This window comes from Eubalaena glacialis, chromosome X (assembly GCF_028564815.1).
Source record: "Eubalaena glacialis isolate mEubGla1 chromosome X, mEubGla1.1.hap2.+ XY, whole genome shotgun sequence".
NCBI classification, from domain to species: Eukaryota; Metazoa; Chordata; class Mammalia; order Artiodactyla; family Balaenidae; genus Eubalaena; species Eubalaena glacialis.
In genome coordinates this window covers 33,366,854-33,388,228 of record NC_083736.1, presented here as the reverse complement: position 1 = coordinate 33,388,228, position 21,375 = coordinate 33,366,854, and the positions used below count along the sequence as shown (strand labels likewise).

The 21,375-nt window shown below is 36.9% G+C and overlaps 1 protein-coding gene across 1 annotated transcript in view; it reads right to left on the bottom strand.

The window, feature by feature from the left end:
• The window catches only part of CFAP47 (cilia and flagella associated protein 47), a 486,133-nt gene that overhangs the window by 279,384 nt on the left and 185,374 nt on the right, over positions 1-21,375 (bottom strand). The window contains 1 exon segment of the mRNA XM_061178124.1: positions 7,057-7,249. Within this exon segment, the coding sequence (XP_061034107.1) occupies positions 7,057-7,249 (193 nt within the window).

The following is a 21,375-nucleotide window of genomic DNA, read 5'->3' as shown; positions in this document are numbered from 1 at the left end:
GCTAACTTCTTTCTACTAGAATATAACTGCAATGTTAGAAGGGATTTGGGCTTTTTTGTTCTCTGCTGCATCTTTAATCCCCAGAACTGTGCTGGGCATATAAATTGGTGTTTAATAAATATTTGCTAAACAAATAATATTTTTAGTTGCTTCTGTTCTTGTTAGAGTTTTAAAAAATGAATTGTCACAGTAAACTCACATAAAGATTAACTTATTTTTTTCAAGTTATTTTATAGTCTGTTTTTATACTTAATACTTTTTCATACATTTAGAATTCATTTATAGTATATAGTGTATAGTACAGAGTTAACTTTACCTTAATTACAAAATGTCAGCCAACTGATCTAGCACTATTTACCAAATGAACTAATATATTTATTATGGATTTTGAAATGTCACATCCATATTACATTCTATAATATGCTTTCATTGTTCTGAGTTCCCTATTATGCTGACTACAATTATGAATATTCCTATGATTCTTTTTTAATATTAATCATTGAATATTTTTTGTCATATGTTTCCTTTAACGTTTTCTCTGTATTATTTTTTCCAAATTTTGTTATTACAATGCCAACCTTGGAAACCTAGCAAGTGAATAAACCATCTAATTTTAGAAGAACATAGTTGTGGACAGGGGTAAGAGGAGCTTGTATTATCACATACTAAAGTATAATAAAAAGTTGAAGAAAAAATATTACAAATTGAAAATACTGAATTCACAACACCATTAGTCACTAAGGAATGCAACTGACACCCAAATAAAACACTACTTCACACACACCTAATGACTATGGTTAAAAAAGCAGTCACAAGTGTTGTTGAGGATGTGTACAAACTGGAACCTTTACACATTGATGGTGGGAAAGTAAAATTGTACCGGCACTTTAGAAAACTGTTTAGAAATTTATCAAAATGTTAAACATTCAGTTATCATATGTTCCAGAGATTCCACTCCTATGTCATTCTCAAGTAAAATGAAAACATATGTACACAAAAACCTTTACATGAATGTTCATGGCAGCATTATTTATAACAGCCAAAAAGTAGAGACAATCCAACTATTCATCAAATGATAAATGGATAAACACAATGTGGTACAGGCGTATAATGGAATATTATTTGTAAATGTCTGAACCTGGAATAAGTGAAAAAAATCAGCCTCAAAGATATTTATTATATGATTCCATTTACATGAAATATCCAGAATAGGTAAATCCATAGAGATGAGGTAGATTGGTGTTTTCCTGGTGCTGGGGGAGTGAGAAGTGACTGCTAATAGAAACATCCCGTATCCCCTGGGGGACAATGAAAATGTTCTAAAATTAGATTGTGATGATGGTTGTACAAATCTATCAAAATACTGAAAACTATTAAGTCATATACTGTAAATGGATGAATTTTATGGTATTGGAATTATACCTCGATAAATTATTAAAATACACTTACCATATGATTCAGAAACTCCAATCCTAGATACTTACCTCAGAGAAATAGAAACATATGTCTATAAAAGACCAGTATATAAATGTTTGTAGAGGCTTTCTGCATAATAGCCACAAAATGGAAACAATATATATGTCTATCATTCAGCTAAGGAATAAAGAAATTATACAATATATATAATAAATTAAAGAACACTCACTGAAGTCAACAAATTCAAGACCAACAACTCTCCTCACCCCAAAAAGAAAAAAAAACGTTCTCTCTCTGTGCTGTGATTTATCAACCCTTTTACATTTTTAAGGGACTTGACGCTAATTTCATGGCTCTTGACATTTAAGACCTCGGTCAATACTGAGTCGGTCAATACTGAGTCAGTCAATACTGACTCAATACTGAGTCAGACAAATCAGTACTCAGTTACAGGATTACAGTTTCTACTGCCACAATGGAGAAAGAGTTAAGCTGTAAACTATTAGCAGATATATTTTAAAATTGATTATTTAAACAAAGTAAATGTTAGGGGATAATGGTTGTTAACCTCTGCTCTTAAAAATATATGCTCTTATCTATTTACAAATATAAAATGGTTTTGAGACCAATTCCAACATGAATGTGTGTGCATGTTGGGGAGGAGGGTTCCCACACCACCAAGCAATGCTCAGGACACCAGCTGGGTGTCCTATAATTCAACTCAATTCTGACACTATCAGAATTGAGGTAGAATCATATTCCACAGGTAAAATGCTCAGACCCACAGGACTGCCCTCTACTTCACAGGCCAATCACAAGTCCAGGTTAACACTGATTCTTCTGACCAACAGACTGAAGATTCCAAGGACTCCCTCCGTGCACTTCAGATGCCAGTCACATGTCCAGATTGTTACCTGTACTTCTGACCAACTAGCTATAAATCAGAGGTTTCCATGACCTCCTTCCCCTTTGGATTCAGTTTATTAGCTAGAGCAATCACAGATCTCAGGGAAAATTTACTTATGTTTATCAGTTTATTATAAAAGGACATGATAAAGAATACAAATGAACATCCAGATGGAAGAGATGCACAGGGCAAGGTATATGGGAAGGGGGGCAGAGTTTCCATGCCCTCTCCAAGTGCACTACTCTCTCCATATCTCAACATATGTATTCACCAACCCAGAAGTTCTCTGAACCCTGTCCTTCTGAATTTTTATGGAGGTTTCATTACATAGGCATGAATAATTAAATCACTGGGCTTATATTCAAAATATACAAAAAAACTCAAACAACTCAATGGCAAAACACCCCCTAAACAATCCCACTGAGAAATGGGCAGAAGATGTAAACAGACATTTTTCCAAAGAAGGCATACAGGTGGCTAACAGGTACATGAAAAGATGCTCAACATCTCCAATCATCAGGGAAATACAAATCGAAATCACAATGAGATATGGCCTCACACCTGTTAGAATGGCTATTATCAAAAAGACAAGAAATAACAAGTGTTGGCGAGGATGTGGAGAAAAGGGAACCCTTGTGCATGGTTGGTGGGAATGTAAATTGGTGCACTGACTATGTAAAACAGTATGGAGCTTCCTCAAAAAACTAAAAAGAGAACTACCATACAATGCAGCAAGTCCAATTCTGAGTATTTATCTGAAGAAAATGAAAACACTAATTTGAAAAGATATACGAGTCCCCATGTTCACTGCAGCATTATTTATAATATCCAAAACATGGGAACAACCTAGATGTCCATTAATGGATAAATGGATAAATCAATAGATAAATAAACACTAAAGAAATTGTGGTATACATACACACACACACACGCACACACGCACACACAATGGAATGTTATTCAGCCATAAAAAAAGTGAAATCTTTCCATTTGTCACAACATGGATGGACCTTGAGGACATTATGCTAAGTAAAATAAGTCAGACAGAGAAAGACAAATACCATATGATCTCTCTTCTATGTAGAATCTAAAGCAACAACAAAAACCAAGCTCATGGACACAGAAAACAGGCTGGTGATTACAAGACGTAGGGGGTACGGAGGTAAAAGAAATGGCTGAACAGTTTTTTGTTTTGCTTTGTTTAAATAAAGTGAATAAAATTTTTAAAAAAATTCTAATGACAGAAATGTGTCAGTTATAAATCAATGTTATCTCAATAAACTAAAAAAGTTTTTTTTAATAAATAAATTAAAGGAAAAAAATAAAAAAATAATAATAAAAAAAAGGAATGTATCAGCCCTGTCCTAAGTGAGGTGGAGGTGCTGATAGCAAGACCTCAGCAGATATGCAATATGCAAACAACCTGTCATGTCGGTTCCAATGCTAAACTCGCAAGAGTTTCTGAGAAATCCGTTATCAACGAAAAATTCTTTATTTGTTGCCCCATCAGGTTGTTCAAGGACACACTGTCCTTAAGGTTGACTCTACAAGCTGCCATCTGATCAGTTTACCCAAAAAGTGTGTAATCGAGGCCCACTATCTATTCTCTGCAATGTTTCTCCTTCACTATTGAAGGATAATTTCAGAGTACAGGATTATAGGTTAGTTTTCCCTCAACACTTTAAATATTTCACTCCACTCTCTTCCTGAATGTATGATTTCTGAGGAGAAGTTGGATGTAATTCTTACCTTTGTCTGTCTACAGGTAAGGTGTTTTTTTCCTTTGGCTTCTTTCAAGATTCTTTGTTTATCTTTGATTTTCTGCAGTTTGAATATAATATGCCTCGGTATTAAGGTTTTAGGGCATTTATCCTGATTGGTATTCTCTGAGCTTCCCGGATCTGTGGTGTGATGTCTGACATTAATTTGGAGAAGTTCTCAGTCATTATTACTTCAAAGGAATTGTTGTTTAAAGGGACTTCTTTTTCAAATATAACTGGTAAATAAATACCATTCTGTGAACAATTTAAAAGCACTAATTGCTTTTTGTGATACTATGGGCTAATTGCTTCATACTTTAGAGTGCATCAGAATCACATGGAAGGTTTACTAAAACACAGATTGCTAGGCCCCATCCTCAGAGTTTCTTAATCAAAAGGTGTGAAGTGCAGCTCTATCCATCTACCCTGCACACCACCACTGCACCAAGCTGTAACCATGGTGAGACTTTACCAATGGAGAGGGATGAGTGGAGTAAGTGTCAATGTTGAGAAGTAAAAATCCGGGGCACTGAGTATGACTTTTTCTCAGTCCAAGTTAACCTAAGCAAAGCCCTTCAGAGAGCTTCTCCTCATGGACCGCCACAGTTATTAACCATGCAGACCTGTACTCAGGTACATACTGAACACGGAAAGTGCCTCTTTCTAACTCAACCATTCGACCTGATCCCTACATTGGTACTAGCAGGTAGAAACTAGTAAGCTAATATACACTCAACTGTCTGAAATAGGGTAGAGAAATATATAAAACCTGAGTGTGTCCCTTTATTCACTCATTTTTTCATTCATTTATTTATTTACTCAAACAATATTTGATATCTGTTATTTTCCAGGCACTTTTCTGAGACTACAGCAGCGAACAACAAAACAGAATAGATTGTTCCTGTTAAGAAGCTCACATTCTACAGGAGGAGGCAGGGTATAAATATGACTGGGGATCAACACTATTGAGAAAAATAAGCAAGAAAGAGAAGGACTGAAGGATGTACTAATTTAGAGAGGGTACTGGGAAAGCTTCTCAGATAATGTGATATTTGAGCAGGGTCTTGAGTGAAGTGGGAAAAAGAATCGTGAAGATATCCAAGAAAATGAAGCTCCAAGCAGAGGGAATAGGAAGTGCAAGGGCTTTGCAAAGGCATGAGACACAGTGTTTTAAAAAGCAGAAAATAGGCCAGTGCCCATAATGCATTATTCTAAAACATGCAGCAAACTCTGTGAAAACAACTTGTGTACATCATTTTGTTGGTAAAAAATAGAACCATAATAATTTTACAACAAAAGAACATATTCATTTCTAATATATGTACATATTGTATAACACTCTGGTTAAAGTGTTATTCCTCAGTAATCAAACTACTTATAAACACCTTGTTTTACATCTTTGAATGGGCCAAATACATGTTTATTAAGATTTGAATCTTATTAAATTGCAGTTTCAAGGCAAATTGCTTGATATTATCAGCATGTCAATTAGAAGGTAATAAAATATTCCATGTTTACTGTTCTCTAATACCAATATATCAATATATCTCTTTCAATCTTGATGTCACTATGTTTGCTAAACTAATGCCTTTAAGTTAGGAGCAACTGTAATTCAAAGTCTCATCTTAAATCATACTTTTAATCTTCCCCTTACTTCTAAAGTTTAGATTAAACTCTGAGGGTTCTGTATAAAAAATAAAACATAGCCCACTCTGAACATGACAGGTTTGTATGTACTTGGAAGAGGGTAGCTGAATGGAAGCCAAAGAAACAACCAACGTGCACATGCCCTCTTCTCAATACAAGCAATGCTTATGATGAAGAAAAAAATGCACAGCTATACTAGCCAATTGGAACTATTTCAAAGAATGTAAGGCTCTCGGGGTAGAAATTTATAAAGCCTCACTCCTCAAGGACAGAACCAGGGAGTGCCCACCTGAACACTGCAGCAGGTCTATCTATGATCACCCGCTTGTCTTGGTCTTGGTATATGGACTTAATATGACCTACCCCCTCAAAATTCACACTTAGTGATTACCAACATGACTGTCACAATGACATGTAAGGTGTTTTCTAGTCAATTTTCACTTGGTCTCAACTAATTATGTACAAGGTTTCAGCAGTGTCACCTAAATTTAATACTTTATAAAGCTGAAAATGCCAGCAGTGTTAAGGCGATCTTTCATTTGTAGAGCATCTCTATATAATTTTTACCATTTATTCTTCAAAATAAATTGAAGAAGCATCTTTTAGTATTTCCATTTTACATGTGTTGGGGCCCAGGGCAGGCTGCCCCAAAATGTGCCTCAATGGCATATTGATTATTTTTAATTCAAGTTACTTACGAAACAGCCAATGCAAGAGGGACACTTTGACCCTCCTCTTTGTGTCCCTGAAAGTAGGAGATGAATCTATCACGTGAAAGGTGCACTCCCTGCATCTGAAGGCAGAAGGACACCCTTATCACCAGAGACAGGGAATTCGGGCAGAGATACCTGTATAAACAAAACATTACTTCTTTAATTGACTACCCCAAGCCCAAACTCTGCTTAGATTCTTCACTAATTAAGCACCCAAAGCCTAAGTTTCTTTGTCCTGCCAATTCATCACCAATTTCTCTGTTTAAAAAGTATAAAAGTTGCCTGCTTTGGCCACTTCTTAGGTCCAATTTTTATGGGACCTCCATACGCATGAATTAAAATGTGTTTCTTTTTCTCCTGTTAATCTGTCTTGTGTTAATTTTATTATTAGTCCAGCCACAAGAATTCAAGACAGGTAGAGGGGGAAATTTCCCCCTCCCTGACACATGTAAGGAAACTGATCTTGAAAATGTTATAGGACATCCTATTTGCAGAACAGAGTAAATGCTGTAGTCATGTCTAGAATCTATGGATTCTGTGTTTGGTTCTGTGGTTCCTTCTACATTGTCAGACTACTATTTGTGATAATTTATTTAAAGAAAAAATTTCTCACCTTTGGGACAGTTTTCCCAAGTAACATGTCAGCTGTTCTCATAATTTGTGTTCATCCAACTAAGCAGAATCCTTTCAGGATTAGAATATATGTTGCTGGATGCAAAACAAGGATTGACTTTTGGTGAATTTTGCACATGTACAGGGGGCAGATTATTGATGCTATGTGGTACAACTCGGTATAGTACCAGAACCTAAAATTTGGGTAAGAGAGAGAGAAATAAATTTTACTAGACCTGAATGGCAAAATAAAAACTAGTATTTAAAGAGTAAATACTACCAAGCAAAGAGTAAATACACACCACCAAGCAATTCTCTGGCACCAGCTAGATGTCCTACAATTCAACTCAGTTCTGATACTACCTACACAGAGGTTGTATCAGAGTCCACAGGTTAAGAGCTCTGTCCCACAAGACTGTCCTCAACTTCAGATGTCAATCACAAGTCCAGGTTGCTACCTGTGCTTCTGACCAATGGGCTATCTGTTGGAGGTTCCAACGACCCCTTCCTTGGGTTCAATTAATTTGTTAAAACAGCTCACAGAACTCAGGAAACCCTTTTACTCATTAGATTACTGGTTTATTACAAAGGAAGTTAAAAGATAGGAATTAACAGCCAGATGAAGAGATACATAGGGTGAGGTCCTGAACAAAGGAGCTTCTCTCCTCGTGGAGTTTGGGACCCAGCATGGTGGCTTGTGGAAGCATTCTGGTTGGATGGTTTCTGAACCCCCCTCCTTTGGGGTTTTATGGGGGGCTTCATTACACAGGCATGATTAATTAAATAATTAGACATTGGGGACTGATTCAACCTCCAGCTCCTATTCCCTCCCTGGAAATCAGGACATGGGAGTGAAAGTTCCCAATGCTCTACTCTTGGTTGGTTCCCCTGGCAACAAGCTCCCATCCTTAGGTGCTCTCCAAAAGTCACCTCATTAACGTAAACCTAGTTGTGGTGGAAAGGGGCTTCTTATGAATAACGAGATATCCATTTCAACTTTATGGCTCTGAAGGGATTTCAGGAACTGAGGACAAAACACCAAATATTATAACAAAAGATGCTCCCATTGCTCTTATCACTCAGGAAATCCCAAGGGTTTTGGGAGCTATAAGCCAGGAACTGTGGATGAAAACCAAATATATATGAGAAATATACATATTTGGACCAAGTACATATGAGAAATATACATATTTGGACCAAATATATATGAGAAATACATATATTTGGTCAGACCAAATATATTTCTTATAAATCATAATATTGCATTACCTAATTAAAAAATTAACTGATTTGAGGACAGTTTTTTTCAAGTGCCATTTCATTAAAAACACAAGGATTTGAAATTCCTTTCTCATTTCTTTGCCAGCTTATATAACTTATAAAAGTAAAATTTAGAACATCAAAGAATAAGTTATCAAGTCACAACTGATTGTGATAATGATATTTATTTAAGAGGTCTGTTTTTAAGACAACAAAAATGTATACAATTTTGTAATTTGGCATGTTTGTATCCTATATCATAAAATTTGGTGTCTTTACATCATAGCACCATTCACTACATATACACCACATGTTTGATCATGAAGCTACGCATCTGAGTTTAAAAATAATTAAGCAATATTAAGATTAAGTAAAGAAATCAGTGTCTGATCAGCAGTGTAATATAGCAATGAGCTACTCAAAAGTGCTGCTCTACTAGCAAGGTAGTAGATCACAAGCTGTTCATCCCACCCAGAACCTACATATATACAGCAAGACTTTCTCAATGAAGGAGTCAGAGCATTTGGTTTACATTACTGTACAAACTCAGCTCCTTGGTTCATCCCAAACCTGTGATAGACAGACATGGGTGTGAAAACCACAATCTGAGCGATATGCTTTAGTGATACTGTCGGTAGCCTGACCATATCTCTCCAGCATTCACCTCTCATTCGGAAAGCTACTCACCTACTTACTTTGTAGGTAAAGACCTACAAATCTCTGCTGGAGGGCTTTTTCTCTGGCACATGGGAGCACACTCAGCCAGGAGTGCCAGAAGATTAATGACCCTTGAAGCAGCCCCCTACCAAGAATGGTCAGGGAACTGGTAGATAAATACTCCAGCTTCCTCATCACTCAGTTGGGATGACTCTGAGATTTATTATTCAGTGCTCCTACAGATCCCCTGTGGAACTGAGCCTCAGTTGCCCACAGTGGAACCTGTTTGAAACCACATCTGTTATCAGCCTTCCTCACATTCTCTGATTTAACTCCCTACTCTAATACCCATGCTTCTTAGGATCACCTCTGAAATAAACTACTTGGACTCAAACCTTGTCTCCGAGTCTGCTTCTAGGAGAATGCAGTCTAAGACAAGTATTGGTACTTTCCTAGTCAAGTATACGTTAATTCTAACTTTAGAAAAAAGCGCTCATTTCTTTACATATAACATATCTACACTATGTAGTGTCTTAAATGGCTACAGTTTAAAAAGTATTAAAATATCTACAAGAGTGCCCAAACTATTCTTAACTCTGCCACAATGAGAACTATTTTAAAATTCCATCAAAAAATCCATGTCTGAATTCTGAATAATTATCTGGCATATGTCTAGTAAGAATAGTCATTCAAAAATGTGATTTGCATCATTTAAGCATTTTTGACAGAAGTGTAACAAAACTTCTTTCCCCCTTCTTTCTGGTAGTTATGCGACTTAGGGTTCCTAGGCTTCAAATGACACATTCTGTAACAATGCAATTAAAAGCCTTTGAAAAGAACCTTTTCCCCTTCTCAGGGATTACCAAATGACGAAACACCTGAGAACAGTTGAGATAAATGTTTGAGGCTAGTAACCTAAACTGGCTCAGGATTCATCTGTCATCTCTTACCTCCACTCCGCAAATGAGACAAGATCTACAAGTGACCCCTGACTACAAATATAGATTTAATGATGGACCCACACAGAGGATGCGTGTGACCTTTACCACAAGAAGAGCCACCACCCTGAGTACTTAGTTCTACAGCAGTGCTTCTCCAACTATCGGCAGTGAAAGACCCATTAGTTTTTACTCTGCCACAAAATGCTAATTTTGTCAAATACTCTAAAAATAAATTCCTAGACAAATGAAATGCAGAATAAAACATACAAAATATAAGACCCCATCACAAGCAAACCCAAATCCACTATGTGTAAGAAGTGTTACTATTTTTTTGCTTAACATTCAATCCACACAAAGTATTTGAAAGACTCGAAACAACAATGACAAAACTGCTAATAGTATATCTTTTGGGTCAACACCCAATTTCAGCATGTGGAGGGGGCAGAGCTTCCCCACAGAAATGAGCAATTCTCAGACACCAGCAGGGCATCCTACAATTTAACGTAAAACTGACACTATCTACCAGAAGACAGCATCAGATTCTACAGGTTAAGGACTCAGTCCTGCAAGACTACTCCTCCCTCAATTCAAATACCAACTGCAAGCCCAGGCTATTACCTGTGTTTCTGACCTTCCAGCTACCCGTTGGAGGTTCCAATGACACCCTCCTTGGTAACTCAATTCATATGCCAGCTGAAAGTCCAGGTTGCTATAATTCTGACAAACTAGCTATAAATCAGAGGTTCCCACGACCCCCTCCTTGAGTTCAATTAATTTGCTACAGAGCCTCACAGAACTCAGAGAAACATTTTACTTACTAGATCATGAGTTTATTATAAAAGGATATGATGCAGGAACAGCCAGATGGAAGAGATGCTTAGGGCAAGGTATGTGGGAAAGGGTGAGGAACTTCTATGTCCCTCTGGGTTCTCCACTCTCCCCACATCTCCACATGTTCACCAACCCGGAAGCTCTCTGAACCCTGTTTGTTTGGGGTGTTTATGGAGGCTTCATTCCATAGTCATGATTGATTAAATCACTGGCCATTGAAACGAATCAATGGACAAAGGCTTAATCTCCAAAATATATAAACAGCTCATGCAGCTCAATATTAAAAAAACAAACAACCCAATCCAAAAATGGGCAGAAGACGTAAATAGACATTTCTCCAAAGAAGACATACAGATGGCCAAGAGGCACATGAAAAGCTGATCAACATCACCAGTTATTAGAGAAATGCAAATCAAAACTATAATGAGGTATCACCTCACACCAGTCAGAATGGCCATCATCAAAAAATCTACAAACAACAAATGCCGGAGAGGGTGTGGAGAAAAGAGAACCCTCTTGCACTGTTGGTGGGAATGTAAATTGATACAGCCACTATGGAGAACAGTATGGAGGTTCCTGAAAAAACTAAAAATAGAACTACCATATGGCCCAGCAATCCCACTACTGGGCATATACCCTGAGAAAACCATAATTCAAAAAGACACATGCACCCCAATGTTCACTGCAGCACTATTTACAATAGCCAGGTCATGGAAGCAACCTAAATGCCCATCAACAGACAAATGGATAAGGAAGATGTGGTACATATATACAATGGAATATTACTCAGCCATAAAAAGGAACGAAATTGGGTCATTTGTAGAGATGTGGATGGACCTAGAGACTGTCATACAGAATGAAGTAAGTCAGAAAGAGAAAAACAAATATCGTATGTTAATGCATATATGTGGAATCTAGAAAAAATGGTACAGATGAACCAGTTTGCAAGGCAGAACTAGAGATACAGATGTAGAAAACAAACGTATGAATTGGGAGATTGTGATTGACATATACACACTAATAGGTATAAAATAGATAACTAATAAGAACCTGCTATATAAAAAAATAAAATAAAATAAAATTTAAAAAGAAAAAAAAATAGTCATTGGCCATTGGCAAATGATTTAACCTCCAGCTCCTCTCTGCTCCTAGGAGGTCAGGAGGTGGGATGAACATTCCAACCCTCTAATCACATGGATAGTTCCTCTGGTGACCAGCCCCTACCCTTAGGTGATCTAGAGGCTTTCCAAAAGTCACCTCATTAACATAACAAAAAACGCCTTCACCACTCTCCTCACTTAAGAAATTCCCAGGGTTTTAGGAGCTCTGTGCCAGAAATGGCAATGAAGACCAAATCTATATCTCTTATTACAAATCACAATATCACAGTATTGTAACATGGACGAGCCAATTTTGACTCCATGTTGAATCTGTTTCTTTGACTTTAGCCTTTGCTTTTCATTGCTTTTGTTATTATAATCATACATAATGGCCTGTCTCAGGGAATCCTACCCACCTGTGAATGGCTGAAGAAACTAACACATCCCCTCTCAGAGGCTGGCCATTCCAGGAGATGTTTTGCAAGACTGATGGTCCTTTTTACTTTACTTCCTCCCCCCTCTCCCTCTCTATTCTGCCTTTTTACTTTACTTCCCTCTCTGATTCTATAAAAGAAACTGGAATCCAGACACCCATAAGATGGTAATTTTGAGACATCAGCCTGTCATCTTCTCAGTCTGCCGGCTTTCCAAATAAAGTCGTCTTCCTTGCCTCAACACCTCATCTCCGATTTATTGGCCTATCGAGTGGTGAGCAGAGCGAGCTTGGACTCGGTAACATTCTTTCATTACATATATTGAGTGCTATCCAACCACTGTCATACGCACTTCTAGTTCCACATGACTTTCACTATTACATGTGACTTAATGTTTTTCAATGACAGATTTTTAAAATTATGTGTTATTTTAATCTATTTTGCCAATTGACATAGAAAAGAGATGACAATTTTCATCTTTTCATTGTCCATAAAAAATCTCTGCATTTTCTTATTCAGATAGTTTGATTTGTTCTGAAGAATCATCTCGAATTGGCCTACGTTGATCAGAAGGAAAGAATCAATAGCCAGTTTATGATGATTATTTTAGATTTAGGGATGCCTGATGGTTTAACACTTGGTTGGAGTCTCTTTACTCCATTAACTCCAGGAAGTATGCCAGATCCGAGTTAATTGAGAATCCAATTGAGGATTGTGTACTGGACCAAGCACCCAGACATCATTTTCAAGACTTTGTATTAGTTAATCAATGATTAGTCATGACAGGGAACAGAATACGGCCACCCCAAGATGTGCCAATTTTGCATGTGGATTGTTTTGACTGAAAGCAACTGAGACCCAGCAAACTCAGGAAAAACTTTTTACCTCTCCCTTAACTGCCTAAAAGAATTTCGATAGGAAGCCTGTACCAGGAAGAGAGCTATCACCAGAGATAATTTTTTCCATCAGAAAGACTTATCTACATGGCAGGGCAAACATTTGTTTACCAAACATTTGCTCTTCCCATCTTCCTGTGAATTGTCTTCCCCCGCTTTGAAGCCCCAGACCCCTACCCCCTTATTCTTAGTTCAGGATGGCATATAAGCCTCAACTGTCTGACTGTCTCATATTTTTATGGGGCTTCTGTATGTATGTAACTTGTTTCTCCTGTTTGTCTTATGTCAATGTAATTATTGGACCAGCTAAAGAACCTAGAAGGGAAGAAGGGAAATTTTTTCCATCCCTAAACTCATCACCCTGAGTGTGCTGCATGACTAGAAAATGGAAAGGACCTCAGACTGAAAGCTTCCCTGAATTGAAATGGTCCATGGCCACTAGGGCTCCATCTTTGTGTACATTTCTGATTTGAGTGTGGAGTGAGTGGGACACTAGAAGTGACGATATGAGTGATAAGCCCTCCAACTTTGCTGTTACTGTGCATTCTCTTTTTTACCTATCTTGTACACTTCCTTAAAGCTAAGTTAACATGTTGCTATGTGAAGTCCAGTGTATTTTCCACTTTTGATTGTCAAACCAAACCCAAGGCCATGCTGCTGGTGAAGCATAGTAGGCCCTATATGACTGACTATGCAAAAGATAACATTTCCAGTATATTTTTGCCTATGGACTGGGATAAGTTAGGCATTAGCGATCAGTTAGCAATGAGCTGAGTCTTCCCATAATCTTTGTGATCAACAGAGGGAAATTTTCTTGAAGGATTTAAAGAACTTGAGCATCCTTAAGTATGGCTGTAAAGTAGATTTTTAAAAATCATATCTACTATGGATTTTTATTGTGCTGCAATAAAGATGAAAATCAGAGCACATGCAGTAAATAACTCACTATCCAAATCTCAGCTACCTCTGAAAACCTCATGCAGGCAAGCCAGCAAGCACATAATACATATGTAAATATTCTGAGCTACAATCTGTGAAGTCTCAAAGTCTATAAGTTAATTTTTTTCCACTTAATTTATAAAAACCTGTTTGTGTACTTTAAGGCAGTGCCTATTTGCTTTTATTTTACAGAAAAAAAAAGTAATAACCTTGGATATCTGGTTTCTTAGGCGACAAAAAAGTTACAAGTACTAGGAAAAGGAACTAGTGTAAGCAGATGCATTGATAACAGTAATAAAAAGCGAGAGGATATAGTCATTTGACATGTGAATAAAGAAACAAACTATTAAAAGCTAAAAAATAATCCAAGGGCTTCCCTGGTGGCGCAATGGTTAAGAATCTGCCCGCCAATGCAGGAGACACAGGTTTGAGCCCTGGTCCGGGAAGATCCCACATGCCGCGGAGTAACTAAGCCCGTGTGCCACAACTACTGAGCCTGCGCTCTAGAGCCCGCGAGCCACAACTACTGAGCCTGAGTGCCACTACTACTGGAGCCCGCGTGCCTAGAGCCCGTGCTCCGCAACGAGAAGCTACCACAACGAGAAGCCTGCGCACCGCGACAAAGAGTAGCCCCCACTCACCGCAACTAGAGAAAGCCCGCGCACAGCAATGAAGACCAAACTCAGCCCCCCCCCCAAAAAAAAAATAATCCAAGCATCTCAGCACCATTTAGAGGAGAAACAGGCTTGTATACAGTCCTGTGGACCACTATACTGGATACTGAGGTGATACAAATATTTCAACCATTTCAAACCATATTCTATTAAAGAGGAAAGAAGGCCTATGTCTACTCCTTTATTCAATTATTACACACTGAGTACATAATACAAAGCCAGTTACTGTAATTAGAAATAGAAACATGACAAATGCAACAATGCAATCTCTAGTTAAAGTATATTTAGAAAGATATTTAATCCTAAATGGTTGAATTGCAAAATCTTTAAAAAAGGTAAAGTATAAAAAGTAGAATGAAAAAAAATGCTACCAAATTTAACTCCTTTTCCAAAGTTTCCAAGGAATAAGGCCTATCACACCTGCATTTGTCAGTGTTTCTTCCTGGTCTAAAAGTCAAGCTGTTATTCCACCAGGAAACGGTTCTTATATTTTTAGACCACGTTTAAAGAAAACAATATTTTTAAAATAAAGATTGGTCTCATAATGAATAAATAGAATAGAAATGAAGAAATGTGAAGTACTGCCTCATTAAAAAAAAAAAAAAGATGTAGATCATGACATGAGCTCAAATTTTAATTTTACTAATCTGTTACAATTTCACTGAATGTTCTAACCTGTGTACAAATTATTGTAGTAAATCTTAATTCAAAAATATATTTTGGGGCACAATTATTTTCAGTAGGAATCAGCAAGAATCAGATCAGATTCAACTTTTAGAAGTTTACATTTCCACTGATCAGATTGTTTAAGTGGAAGGACATAATAAACAATGTTTGAATACACCATAAATGTTTATCACCATAACAAAACTTATTACTGTCATTTAAGTCTAAATATTATCAAGATCACAAATGTGTTGTAAAGAAAATATAATTTAATTCCATAAGGTAAGAATTACAAAAAAGAAAACAATAACGTTTTTTTAAAAAAGAAAGGAAGAGAGAAAATTTTTTTTAAAAAGCATTCAAGTTTGTTCATCAACAGCCCCTATTAAAGAGGACAACAAAAGAAGACACTTGGAGGAGAAGATGCAAGTTTCAGTTAAGACAGGAGGTGGAGAGAAAGCTCCAAGAAGAGACTGAGGCTACAGGGGAGCTTTCTGGTGGTAGAAGACACGGCATCAATCTGATCTCAGCTCTACAGCAGTGCACAGCATCATCCAGGGGATCACTGCCAGGGGTTCCAGGAAACCTGAGAGGCACCTGTTCCTGAATGAAAGATGAAGTCTGCAGGCCCAGAAAAATCCCCATTTCCCTTGTCTTCTCACTCACATTATCCATGGTGGCTCCTGACTCCTTAATCATCTCTATCAAACCTCCTCCCCCCTCAGCCTACATGCTAGTTCTTCTCAGAAAATCCCTCATCTCTATGTCAAAGAGCAAAAGGATGACATCTTAATGAGAACACGTCAGTGTCCTACCACGTGTCTAAAAGTTCTTGCATTTGCACTCACTTTTCTTCCTTCTCTACAGCCACAATGGATGAGCGCTCCCTTCTCTTGTACTAGACACCAGCCTTTCTCATCTTCTTTGTTACTGTCCTACATCAGCTGTCTTTTTTAGCTTTTGGATCTTTAACTTCTCCCTCCGACCAATTCCTTTTCAGCCGTATCAAAACATGCTCACTATACTCAGCTTTTAGAGAGTTCTCCCAAAATTGGATTCTCCTTGATTCTTCTGTTCCCTCTACCAGTTACAATTCTTGAAAGAGATTTCTACCCTCACTGTCTCCACTTTAATTTATTCCTTTTGTTCATCAAACCAAGGCACACCTAATGACCTTCCCTAACTCATCACTACCACCACGCCCTGAAAGTTTTTTGGCATCTTTGCTGTCCAATAACAAAAGAGTTTTTTAATCATTATCTTAAGCAACCTCTCAATTTCATCTGATACTGTTAACCACATTCTCCCTCAAAGGCTCTCTTTCATACTTGTTCACGATATCATAAAGTGTTACTGCCATCCTTTTGCCTATTTCAGGCTCATTTGCAGGATTCTCTTCCTTTTCTATTTAAATAATCGGTTTCTTTGACACTGGGTTTCCAACCTATGCTGTCTTTTCTTTTCACTTTATAGCTATGTTTATCCCAATTTTATCCTCTATAAACCACTAAATTTGCATTAAGAAACCACACAGACCAATTTTCATAATTCAAAAAAAAGGATTCAACACAATATTTAAAATACTTGTTAGTGGTAGTAATGAGAAAAACTATAGCTTCATATCAGTGAGATGAATGATATTGTTAAATCTCTATCAAGTTATATACATTTATCAAGATGATGAATATATTCAGCTCTGTATCACTTTATATATTCAGTAAGTTTCTTTTCTTACTCTGTTTCCACTAAATGAGAAAATCATAACTCATAATCATAAGTTAACAGAATGGGTGCCCATTTTGATTGTTATGGACAGTCAGGCCCAATATGAAATGAGAAATAATAGAGATATTTTTCTTTAAAATCTACTTTCAACTACTAATCAAATGCTAAGGTGGTTGATGAGCATATCACACTCAAAAGCAGACAGTAAAAAAACTAAACTTGGAAAATAACATTAAAGCAAATAGTATAATACTCCTCAATAGCATTCATCTTGGGGAAGAGTTTCTTCAGCCTTCATTCCCAGGACCTGAATAAACTATATAGTGTCTTTGTGCAGATTAGAAAATGGCAGTCCCTCTGAGAGCATGATGTCCTGATGGTACCTGCATTTAAATTAAGAGCTCCCGCCCCCCACTTTGGTGAGACACAGCTTAGACCAGGGTCCCCAGTCTTAGAAAGCAGCATGTAGACTGGATTCCAGCACCCATTCATCAATTCAGCTGTACAGAAACTACACAATCATATTCAGTTTATCTGTCCTTTCAACAACTGGATACATTTTTTTCTCCAATAAATCTTTGGAAACGGTCAAACTCTTAATGCATAGTGATTTGTACCACATCAAAAACCATGATATTCAAATCCTATAGGTATATGTGCAGTGTATCCAAGACATGGAAAGCATCATTTGATGCATCATTTGAGCCAGCCACTTAAAATAATGGAAATGGTATATACAGAAAACATCAGTGCTATGAAAATATTATTTTTAATCTCACTCCTATTGGAAAAATGCATGAGAGTGACCATCCCTGCATAACTAGTACATCTCAACATTGGAAAGAAGGATGTTGAATTCACAGAGATCACAATAAACTTATATAATTCAGTAGCCTTACTTTGACAGTGTTTACAATTTTTTTCTATGTCTTTTTACACTGAATTCAGAACAGAAGCATATTTTTAATCCCACATTTCCCTATGAATAAGGGTTCATTTGTGACACCTTTTCTTGTTGTGACCAATGGCTCATTCTCTATTAATATATACCACTGATGGATTTTCTCCACGTACCTTACAAATTAATCTTTAAATAACAAAGAATCACTCCTCATAAAGCATGGGCTTTCTCTGATAAAGAGAAGAAAATGTTATCATATACTTCTTTCATATGCAGTCAACCCTCCATATACACTGGTTCCCCATTGTGGGTTCCACATCCCTGGATTCAACCAACCACAGATAGAAAACATTCAGAATTCCAAAAAGCAAAACTTGAATTTGCCCCATGCTGGCAACTATTTACAAAACATTTAAACTGTATTTACAACTATTTACAGAGCATTTATATTGTATTAGGTATGACAAATAACCTAGAGATGATTTTAAGTATATGGGAGATTTAAAGCATATGGGAGCATGTGCCTGGGTAATATGCAAATACTATGCCATTGTGTATAAAAGACTTGAGTATCCTAGCATTTGGTTTCTGTGGGGGGTCCTAGAACCAATCCCCTTCCGATACCCAGGGGCAACTATATAATTATTACAGATGTGCAAAGAGTTATTCATATGTTCCCTATACATGGTTAAATCCAAATAAACTGTGCAATACTTGCTATCTCATGTGAGAATAATCGTGTTTCCACACTGCATTCCAGGGACATTATGGGACATCCTACAAATCCATTTAATAAAAGAATTTCACCAATTATGCTTTCTCGCCAATCATATTTTATTGAAGCTCATTTAAAATATTCAGTAGAATTGATATCTTACCTCCTTTAGCAACAAATATTCCAATTTTATTATAGGGAGAATTTAAACTGGTATGGGGAAAATGTGTTTAATTAACCAGAAAGATTGTTGCTCTTTGTTTAAAAATATCAATATATTTGACAGAACTGTGCCACTATTAAAAAAAAAAAAAAAAAAAACCCTTTCTGATAGACAATACACTGGGAACAAATGAATAAACAGTTTAATTAAAATTATTATTGAGATATTTATTTCTGATCATCTTTTTCTCTTCCAGATTCTTGTGTAAAATTATCACATTCACTTCCTTCAGCACATACATATTCATCCTTTATATCCACATGAGAGCCCTATTTATAATTTACATTTAGAACAGCATTCTGAGTTTAAGTGTTTCTCTTACTGTTTTCACCTCCCTTATGCTTCAATCACCCATTTTTTTAGCCATCAATACATTTTTGTGAATTGGGAATATAATGCAAGAAAATAGCAACAATTAAACATGTAAATTTAACAAGCAGAAGTAACACAAATGACACAAAATCAAATTGGTTAAGACAAGCTATATCCTCTTATCAAAACTATTAGCAAAGAAGAACTGACAAAGGCATTCCTGAAATGCACGAATGACCTCTAGGAAAGAGACAATTAGAACCCAAAGGGATTTGTGTGAAAATCACAATCTTCTATTTCTAACTTGTAAAACTCATCTCAACAACACTGCTTGCTTTTTTTTTAAGTCAAATTGTCAATCCATTACTGATTTAGTAGAATGCCTAGAGCTACCCATGCTTTAGACACAATATATGGAGAAACACAGCTCTACAGGTGATCTGTTGGGCAATCATCCATGCCTATGACTTTGTCACTGAATCAGTGAAGAATCTCAACCACGTGCTACCATTCAGATCAACCTCCTGACTATAGGATCAACCCACCTGGTAATCATACACAGCACCATGATACAGTAGGACCAAAATTAATTTATCATGCCCTCTTGCTGTGTCCCTTTGTCTTCCCCAAACAAAATCCTGTTATCATCCCTTGTCTTGTATTTCAGTGACTGGGATCAAATTCCACTCAGTCACCGGAGCAAGGAACCCATTGTGATCTTTGACTTCTCTGTCTCCTTCACCCCCATAAGATGTAGTCATTCACCAACTCCTACTGAGTTCTACTCCTAATATTTATGAAAGCTGCCCCTTTCTCATCTTTCCTACTACCACAAGCATTCCCAGCACCAGCACTATTCACAATAGCCAAGACATGGAAACAACCTATATGTCCATCAACAGATGAATGGATAAAATGTGGTACATATATACAATGGAATACTACTCAGCCATAAAAAAGAATCAAATAATGCCATTTGCAGCAGCATGGATGGACCTAGAGATTATCATGCTAAGTGAAGAAAGTCAGACAAAAAGACAAATACTACATAATATTGCTTATATGTGTAATCTAAAAAAAAAAGAATGATATAAATGAACTTATATACAAAACAGAAATAGACCCACAGACATAGAAAACAAACCTGTGGTTACCAAGGGGGAAAGGGGAGGAAAGGGGGGGATAAATCAGGAGAATGGGATTAACATATACACACTACTATATATAAAATACATAACCAACAAGCACCTACTGTATAGCACAGGGAGCTATACTCAATATTTTGTAATAACTTATAAGGGAAAAGAATCTGAAAAAGAAAGAAAAAAATATATATATTTATAAAACTGAATCACTTTGCTGTACACCTGAAACTAACATAACATTGTAAATCAACTATACTTCAATTGAAAAAAAAATCCACGAACAGTTTCCACACCGTACCAGAGCGATTTCTCTAGAATGCAAAACTGATCATATCAACCTTGTGTTTAAAATCCTTCAGGACTTCTGTACTGACCTTGTGCTAAAATCCATAAAGTCCAGATGCCTTGGTTTGGCTTATGAAGTCAACCACGGTCTAATTTCTGACCGGGCTCATAGTCCACTCCTCTTACCCACAGCCATACTGTTTTTATTCCTCAGAACGTACAATGCTCTATCAAACCACAGGCACTTCCACACTGAATTCCCTTTATCTGGAAAAATGTTACTGCCCCACCCCCCCAATAAAACTCACTTACCACCTCCGTCACACAAATTGTACTGTCTTTCTCTCTAATCTATGCCCCACCTTGCCTGCCAAACCCTCCTCATTGCTCAGGGCTCATTTTAAATCCACCTTTTTCCTAGAAACCTTCTCCAAGACACAGGAAAGTTAGGTTCCTCTCTACGTCCGCTCATCCTTAGTTCTTTGGGCTTACCTTGTTATAACATTTGTCATACTTCCCTGTAATTATATATATTTAGTTGCTTACATACTCCAGGACACAAAATCCTTGAAGAGACAGACTATATCAAGTTTACTTTTATACCCCCAGAACCTAG